The 9,356-nt window shown below is 42.8% G+C and overlaps 1 protein-coding gene across 5 annotated transcripts in view; it reads right to left on the bottom strand.

The window, feature by feature from the left end:
• Window positions 1-298: 298 nt before the first annotated feature.
• Window positions 299-9,356, bottom strand: part of stard13b (StAR related lipid transfer domain containing 13b) — a 67,276-nt gene continuing 58,218 nt past the window's right edge. For all 5 annotated transcript variants that reach the window (XM_080429580.1, XM_080429583.1, XM_080429582.1 and 2 more), the window contains 11 exons: window positions 8,992-9,055; window positions 6,867-8,245; window positions 6,516-6,686; window positions 6,224-6,383; window positions 5,004-5,202; window positions 4,606-4,819; window positions 3,965-4,079; window positions 3,255-3,476; window positions 1,838-2,055; window positions 1,381-1,557; window positions 299-1,270 (listed from right to left, as the gene is read on the bottom strand). In XM_080429580.1, coding sequence (XP_080285706.1) covers window positions 1,153-1,270; window positions 1,381-1,557; window positions 1,838-2,055; window positions 3,255-3,476; window positions 3,965-4,079; window positions 4,606-4,819; window positions 5,004-5,202; window positions 6,224-6,383; window positions 6,516-6,686; window positions 6,867-8,245; window positions 8,992-9,055 — 3,037 coding nt within the window. In that variant the 3' untranslated portion in view covers window positions 299-1,152. The remainder of the gene's footprint in view (window positions 1,271-1,380; window positions 1,558-1,837; window positions 2,056-3,254; window positions 3,477-3,964; window positions 4,080-4,605; window positions 4,820-5,003; window positions 5,203-6,223; window positions 6,384-6,515; window positions 6,687-6,866; window positions 8,246-8,991; window positions 9,056-9,356) is intronic.

The following is a 9,356-nucleotide window of genomic DNA, read 5'->3' as shown; positions in this document are numbered from 1 at the left end:
GGTTCTCAAACGTTTTATTTTCAAGGTGGACCCCCATAACCATAATGTAACATAATTTGTACACTCAGAGTTAGACTTTAGGGATATCTCTTTATGTGTTTGTCTACTAATTTTGTATGTCCATGGCAAAAATAGAATTTTGATGAAAATGTCCACTATAAGCCAGCATGGCGATGACCCCTGGGTAAAAATGTAATGACATTGCTTTGCATTAATGGACTCCTAGAGCATGTATTTTCATGTAACTCAGCCATTCCTAAATATTTAAACAAGAATGAACACCTATTTATATTTTTGATAGTCTTTATTAAAAAAAGATATCTCTGACTGGAACTTGATTGCACATTCCAGTACCCTAAAGCAGGTATGAACAAGTCAAACCTTATGTCCTTTTTTTCCACAATCATAAAAGGTCAAAGTATAATATAATTACACCCATTCCACAACAGCAATACTGAAGCAAAGTAAAACCAGTTTACAATTTTGTACCATATGTATTACAAGAATGCTGACACTAGATTAAAATATATAGGAAACCATGTATGTACTATTACGTTTTCAAATATATACAATATATACATCTCATTTACATGTTCAGTATGTATTTATACACATATATACAGACATTTACGTGGTCATAACATAGCTTAGAATCTTTAAATGAATAAAATATAAATGCTTCCCAGAAGCGTTTAAGAGCATTAATGTCCTAGACATTGTAGATTATAGCAACAATAATATTATTCATGACAATATCAATTAGACAATATTACAATAAAAATATATAGCAACATCAAAACAAAATTCTAATGCTAAGGACATTGGCAGGATGATTCTCTTTCCCATTGGGTAATTATGTCCTACACCTACAGTATAAGATGTCCTCTTCTGTCATTGTGCAAGTACAGAGGGTCTCAAAATACTTTTCAAAACATCTGTGCTCTGGCATAAAACTGTGCTTTAGTGCTTAGGCCTCATCACTGGACTGTGCCTGGCTATTAGCTCCAACGAATGGCTAATTCATACTTTGTCGTACTGCCGTGTTGCTCGCCAAAAATAACAGATTTTCAGTGCAACACAGGCAACGTATAAATTAGGCTTAGATGGGCTCAATCCATTCTCATGGCTGCGCAAACATGGCTGGCTAGAGTGTCAGATCTTGGTCTCTGGGCCTTCTGTAATGAGAGGCTGGAAGGAGTTGCGGATTCGTGCAGCATCAGCAGCACAGAGGTGACCAAAGGCTTTGTTGTACCATTCTGGAGTTCTTCCCCTGAAACATTAGAAGAATATACTTAGCAAACGTCAGCACCATCAGTTATTTATTATCAAGGCAGCCCAACTATGTATATTCATGTGCACTTTTCATACTTTCATACTTACTTCAAGTCAACTCGGCAGACGTGAGTCAGTCTGGACTTTCCTGAGCCACAGGGTTCTAACAGGTAGCTGGATTCCAGAACTATAGCTCGTATCCCTCCAATTGGAGGACAGTCCTCATGCTCTATGGATACAGACACCAAGGAACAGGCACCTTTGGGCAAGTCTGTCCTCCATGACCTTGAATAAAGACAGGGAAGAAATATTTTCATGTCTTCTTCACAGACAGAATGCATTTGTCACTTAACCACTTTCAACCTAGTGTCCCTATTTTTGAGCATTCAATCATTTAAAAATAGCCTACAAGCTCTTTGTGATCTTACAGATAGATCAGCTATTTTCGCGCGACACTGTCGTACGACAAAGTACAACAAAAGGGCTTATGATCGGTTGGATATATTTGAATATAACAGAACAGAAACGTTTTACTTGACTCTTTTCTTTATATCACACCACTCACCTGAGTACTAGAAAGTCCCTGCTGGGATGAGGGGGCATGCGGTTCAGGACATACTGGAACACCTCCGTTTGCTTGTCTAACGTCTCACACGCTTTCCACTGCAGCAGGTCCACGTCCCACAGATGGCGCTCCCGTAGCACGCGGTTCAGTACCACCGATGGAGGAGCCTCCACCTCCACTGACACTTTCCAGCGCCTCAAAGGGTTCCCACCTCCCACCTGAGTGAGACATAAGCGGATTATACCAGTGTCAGTTTACTTTATGTGGATTATGCGCTCGACACACGCTGACATTTTGCACCCTAATCCCATGTACGACGTGCTGACCTTTGTCTTTTTTTGTGTGTGTTTTTCTCGCACCTTAACTAACGGCCATATTATATTATGTACAGTATACATCTGCTGCTAGGCTCACGCACCTTTATATCTTATCTCAGGTACTATATGTAAATATGTAGATAATTTGTTGGTTTTCTTTGATTGATCTCTCTTCCCCCCCCCCTCTTCTTCCCTTTCTTTTTTCTATAAGGATAAGGATAATTCCTTTAACAGGTCCGTTCATGAAAGTCCTTGCGGTCTTGTTTCCAATGAGGGCCTGTGAGCAATTAGGGGTTAAGAGTCTTGCTCAGGGACAAATTTCATTTCATCGACACATTTGCTGGCCTGGCCTGGAATCGTACCTGGGGCAACCAGGGCCTCTGGCTCCCTAGGCGGGCTCACTAACCACTCAGCTATGGCCGCCCCTCTATGGGAATAACAAAACGATGACAAAACGATAGAACTTGCACAAAAACTAATTTCACCCACTTTTTTACTTCTGTAAAGTAATCTATGATGTGACAATAAAGCTGATTCTATAAGCATGCAAACCATAACAATCTGTAGCCAATACAGGATTCGCTGAAAGGTGTGCTGTTTTAGGACCCGTTTTGACATACTGTTTGTACCCATGTATGCCATAGCTGCTAATGTAGGTGCATGTGAACATATAGGGTTAATACTAGAGTTCCATTAACCCAATAAAACCGGTAACGCATCTGTGTAACCACTTAAACCATATTTTTTTACTTTGGCCATTAAAAAATAGCAGATCTACAAGCTCATAGCGCGGCGCTATGAGCTTGTAGATCTGCTATTTTTGAAAAATCGTGAACATTTGTGCAAATCTTTGAATATATATATTTTTAAAGCAAACATTTGTGACTCAAATCTTTGCTTCTGGGGGTCCCTGGAACAAAACATTTTCAGATGGGGGTCGGCGGTCAAATACATATCATTTTGGAGGTCCTTGACACGAAAATGTTTGAGAACCACTGATATAGCAACATAGGTTTTTCAGAAAACTGTTAGGATTTAGAAGACATTTTGTAGAATCAGAACCTCAGGCCTTATTGGGTTAACTGTTAAGAATGACTCACCTTCTTATAGTAGAGTTCGGTGTTGTCGGTGCTGGTGCAGGACACCCAGTACTTGGACTTCTCCCGAGATTCTTTGAGGAGATTCTGAAGTCTCCCTTCCATATGCGTTTGGTAGGTTCCATCATCCCCTTCCAGCTGCTTGCACAGCTCCTCAGTTGTTGGAGCGTGCAAGTCAGCCTCCACGTACGAGTTACGTGACTGAGTGACCATCTCATGAGGGATCTAGTGAATGTGTGGGACGTAAAGGTTAGACTCAGGCAAAGGTATACTATGCACCAGGAGGTCTGTGGATAATATATTTTATATATAATATCGGCGCTGTCGGGCAGAAACTTGTGCAAAACCTTTACTTTGCAGTGAATGGAAAAAATAACCTGTGTTCCAATGGATTCAATGTAGTTACTATTTAGTCACGAGCTCTTGTTGATACTTTTCAATGATTCAATACTTATAAATCCCACAGACAGACTTAACAACTTTCAACCTGGCGTCCCTATTTTGGGCATATCATTATAGAAGAAAATTCAATTCTTTTCTTTTTCTTTTCTTTTTTTTTTTGTGGATTTCCCCCCCAAAAAATAGCTAAAATAGCAGATTGCTACTTTTGCTTAGTAGTATAAAATATAGCAAAGTATAAAATATGGCCTCAAATGTATGTATTGTTATTATTATTATCTAATGTAGCATGACATGATCTGAATGTGTTTTACCTCAAAGAGACGGTTACACTCAATGATCATGTGAGCGAGGCCTTGTGTTGCTGCAAGGTTTTCATTCAAGTCCTTCTGGTCGGGCCTGCCTGTGGCATACTTCTTCTGCATGGCCCTGTGGATTATGGGGCGAGAAGACTGTTATTAGCAGGGTCCCCAAGTTGAGGTGCCTACTGTACACAGTTCATAAACCTCCTCTCCCATTTTCACACTCTCCAGGCAACCCCTTTGATCTGCTAAACAACCGTTTGAATGTGGTAAATTAGAGGACTGTTTTTGTTTGTACACAGCATGGTCTCGTAAAATACAGAGTCTTAAAAACACTGCAGTGCCACGGAAATCCATATCCTTTAAAAAGCGACCCAGAAATGGTGATCTACTGTACCCCTGAGGGCCCAACAAATCCTGTTAACCTGTTTTATTTCTACCTTTATTGAGCAACAGCACAGGAGGAGGTAACCTTTAGGGTTTTTTAATAGAAGCCTGTGTGCGTTGCTCATTAGTTATTTGAGGCACGCGTGTTAAGCAATATCACTGCCCTAAAAAGCCAGATGTTGAACTAGTTCTGACTGTTCAGGTCTGATTAACTATCAGCATACTGCATGTATGACCATTATGTAGGACAACTTCTGATGGTTTACCTGGGGGAGAGATTGTCTTTCTTGAGTATGTTGAGATGAAAGAGGGAAGGAGCCAGACACACAGCAATGTTCATGGGTGTCATCTGGTTCTCCTCTACGGAGGAAGTGACATCACTCAGGAAACAGAGCAGTGTCTGTAACACCTCTCTGTTCTCGTCTGACATGAGCATGATCGCTGCCTGGACAGCTTGCAACCTTTGGTCCTTAGGAACATCTGTGTGTATGAGAGAACAGATTTTCAGCACTTTCCTCTACTGAACAATGAAAAAGGTCACAAGACGGATTTGTAATCACAACATCACAAGTTAATGTTCTGTCACAAAAGCCCCCCCCCCCATTTCAGAACATTAGCACCAGACATGAGCTCAGTCAGCTTTTAATGCAGCTGGAGTCCTTACATTGATATATGTGGAGGAAGGTCTCCCCTAGCTTGCTGGTGAGAAGAGGCTCAGGCAGATCTCTGAAGAACTGCTTCACCATATCTGCCACATCATAGGCAGATTGGTCCTCATAGTTGACATGGTCTGGAGAAATCTCGTTCATCTGCCTCAGAGCTTGGATACGAGACTTCACCCCTGACTTCCGAAAGAGACCCACCTGGAAAGAAACCAAATTGTTAGGTACCTTGCAGACAGAAATGTGTAATGTTATTTATCTTTACCATAAAGGCTGTTGTGGAGTATTAGATTATTAGAAAACTAAATCAGTAGCATCCTCAATTCACTGTAGCCATATGTACCTATCTGAAAAGACGGTGAATCATTTTGTTACATTGTATGAAATACATATCAGCTAAATGTAACTTGTCACTACTTTGAGGAGAAAAATGACCATTCATGCATGTGCATGAAAAAAAGTTGGAAACATGTGATCAGTTCTACTTTATTCGACATTATGTACGACTAAAGGCCAAATTAGACCAAGCTGACAACAGTGGGGGTCACAGTGGTGAGGGTTGGCAGTGATTTCGAGTCTCCCGACAGAGTGTTCTCACAGCGCTGTTTGGTCGCTTTCTCAACCAAATTAATTCTGTGTGGAAAATGTCTGATTGGCTTGAAATTATGTTACGACGGGCTATGGCCAAGCGCCATTTTATTTATAGAAACCAATTATAAAAAATTAAAAAATCTCCCCAGTTTAGTCATTATGCCTATTAAGTCCTCCCAACTCACTTCTGTCCTGCCTCTGCTGTCATACACTACTAGCTCACTTGCTAGTGAGTAGCTCCCTCTGGCAGGATGTAACCCCTCCATCCTACTCCTCTCATTCAAAAGATACCCTTCCGGCTTCTCTCCCCCAAACACGGGCCAACTGTCTTCATACAGACGAGATGCTTGGCCAAACCAGATTCGATCCACAAGACACCACGGTGGTGAACAGGTACTTTACCCCTGCACCGCCCAAGCATCTGCCAATAAATGTTTTGAACTGGGCCCCCGACCTCTTCTGTCAGGTCTGACTATAGCTATAATAACTATAACTATGCAGCTGAAAATATGCACACAACAAACAGACGCTAAACACCAAGCACTACCCCCAACACTCAGACCGCTCTCTCTGTTTTCAGTTGACGGTTAATTGGCTTTATCTGTGTATTCCAAGCTTTACTGTGACTGACCTGGTCAAGACACTGGCTCCTCAGGTACCGCAGGGCCTGCTGCAGACTGAGGGGCAGAGGCTGTCCAGAGCGCTGAACATGCACTATGAGGGGCACACCGAACACATTCTTGTCCTTATAGTCTGGTACTTTCAATCTCTTCATAAACCTTGGCACAGACCTGAGAGGGACATCAACACAAACAATTTCATGACTAGAGAACTTTAAAAGGATAGGAAAAACATGCTCTGGAACTGTTGAGCTACCAATGGTTGATAACACAATGTCCCTTGGGATATTCTGTGAGACTCACCAGGTCCAGCCATGCTTGTTGGACATGGAGTACTTCTCCATGATGGCAGTAAGGCGAAGCAAAGAAAACCTCTGCAGTAAACTCAGCTGACCTGCTGATTGGTTGGTGATTTGCAAGGAAGCTACTGAGTGACTAAGGCGGTTTGATATCTGGAAGCTGGGCCATCGTAACCTAAAGGCAGGAAAAGCATTTGGAATATAGTAGAAACAAGTTAGTTCTAAATTCTATCAGAAATCAAAAATATATTTTTTAACTAACAAAAAATGAAAGCTCCTCTTTCACCTTTTGTAAAACAAAAAGCAGCAATTATTTAAATGACCAGTACTTTATTTTTAATCTATGATTACTTACCGATTGGGCCTGGTGAGCGAAGCCCCGACTCCTGAGTCTCTCCTTTCCCTGAGTCTTGTGCAGTCTGTCTCGACAAGTGATACTTTATCCCTGTCCCCATCATTGGAGGTGGAATGGCCCTCTAGCACAGAGTTCCCCTCAAAGTCCAGTGTGATCTGACTGGAAGACTGGAGACCCTGACCCACCATATCCTCTCCCTGCCCGTTTCCTGGCACCAGAACCTCTCCACCAGGCAACACATTCTTAGACCAGCGGTCCACTATCTGCTGTAGTCCATTGACATGTAGTAAAATATCGTCCAGATGAGGAAAAAGGTCTTCCTTTTCCAGGTCCATCAGGTCTCCAGTACTGGCGTATAGATGAGAGCCAGGAACATTGTCATAGACACTTATGCGGCTGCCCCTGGGGCAGCACTGTGTGACGGCACTGACGGGCCTGATTTCTTTAGTGCATGAGCGTATGGGGGAGTCTAGGTGCAAGCTGCCTGTGTGCCAGTTAATGGAGGCTCCGTGTGTGGGAGACAGGCTTTCTATGGACAGTGCTTTGGGGAAGGTTCCTGGCTTGTGGTCTTTTGGGATATGGACCACCAGGTCCTCATAGGAGCAGAATTCATTCTTGCGGTTTTGCTCAGCTACTCTCTTTACCTGGGCACCCGAGAAGACATCTATGTCTTCTAGGTACATGCCGCTGCGTTTGTGGTCAGCCCGGTGAGGCTTGCGCTCCTTCAGGCTGGGTGTACTGACAGCGCTGCCACTGGAATGGCTGCTGCCCTCGCTGCTGGACTGAGAGGGCAGAGCCCTACTGGACAGTGGATCTAGTGCCCCACCATCTCCATTCATTATCTCCACACAGTGGAGCGTCTTCAGAGCCCGAGCCTCCTGCTGCAACACTGGTGCACTTATGACCAGGTTCTTATGACCTCTTCCTAGTGTTCCTCGAGATCGCAGGGTCTCCATGCGCTTTAGGAAGTCTTTGGCGCGCGTGCGTCCCGTCCTGCTATGCTTACCAGGCAGAGAGCCATAGTGGGAGATGTCTTTGGGCATATGGGACAGGGTGAGAGAGGTCGAGTCCGGCATTGCTGCGGAGTCAGAGCAGGTGCGGTTGGAGCAGTCGGAATCCTCTGTGCTAAGGCACCTGTGGCCACTGCCCCCACTGCTCTCACTGTGCAGTGAGGAGACCTCCGGCTCGCTCAGGTCCGTCAGAACACTCTCACTGCTGGTGGTGGTCCTCAGGGCTACGCCGTCCCTAGAAGACTGACCCTCTCCGGGGTGTACCAGAAGACAGTCAATGTCCTGCAGCCTGGACCAGCGTCGGCTACTCCACTCAAAGGTCCATTTGTCACTGATGGCGAATAGGTCTTCTTCATCTGAGTCTTCACTCTGGCAAAATACAGAGAAATCAAGAAGGAAAATGAGTATGTTTCATCATCAATCAATCATGCAATATACAATAATTAGTGCTACAATAGAACTAGAACTATCACAGCTGACCCAGAACCATTCTTAGGACTTTACATTGAGTGAATTACAGTAGATGCAGAAAGGTTCTGTTAAAAATCTAACTTTTCATTATCCTTGCAAACACAATATACTCTTTCAGTTATTTATTTTCTATTTCCATTGTACCTGGTAGGAAATTCAAAGGAACAGCTGACTTGCAAAGGTGAGGTGAGGTGTGTTATATCACAGTCTGTGCCAGAACGGAACATGGGATCTTAAGCAACAAAGCCTGAGGATATGTCTTCTCAGATTTAATGCTATTATTCAATCAGTGTGATATAACACCAGATACCAACCTTATTCAACTGTCCCATAAATAGAATTAACGTAGGTTAGTAGGTTACATTCCAAGGTAGCGTAAGGTAAATAAAATAGCCCTATTCAATAAACATGGACAATGGCTTTGTGTCAAATAACATAGAATCTAGGTTAGGAGGATGAAGCAAGATTATATATTTTTATTGTTGCAGCAGGAAACTGATACTTAGTAAAAAAAAAATGTGAGGGAAAATGTTACATTGTAATGTACCAAGCTATGTTGTCGAAGGAAACCCATAAAAACCTTATGAATCAATTCATTTAGATATTTTTTTTTTAAATACAGTAAATTTAGTAACTCAACTTACTTTCTTCTTGGGGAGGTTCACATCAAGTTTCATAGAAGCACACTTGTTCAAGGTGTTAAGCCGTCTGAAAAAGAAATGATCCCAACATGAAGATGCGTATATCTGAACAAACAAGAAGACACAATGTTCTCATAAAGCAGACACCACAATGAGACCTATTACAGCGCACAACAGATGTTCTTAATTGGATCAGCTTCTGTATTAATGGCCGGGTGTACTGAACTGATAGTCCCAGAGCTTTTGCCCATTGGCTACAGCGGCCCAATCCTAATGAAGGCTCATGTTCTGGACTCTTTCTTTCAGCTTCAGGTTGTGACCCGCTAATAGGCAACACTTCTTTTCCAGTCTGATATTCTGGGCCAAAT

This window comes from Gymnoscopelus braueri (assembly GCF_963280865.1).
Source record: "Gymnoscopelus braueri genome assembly, chromosome: 5".
In the NCBI taxonomy this organism is placed as follows: domain Eukaryota; kingdom Metazoa; phylum Chordata; class Actinopteri; order Myctophiformes; family Myctophidae; genus Gymnoscopelus; species Gymnoscopelus braueri.
The sequence above is the reverse complement of the archived record's forward strand: the minus strand, read 5'-3'. Positions and strand labels throughout refer to the sequence as shown.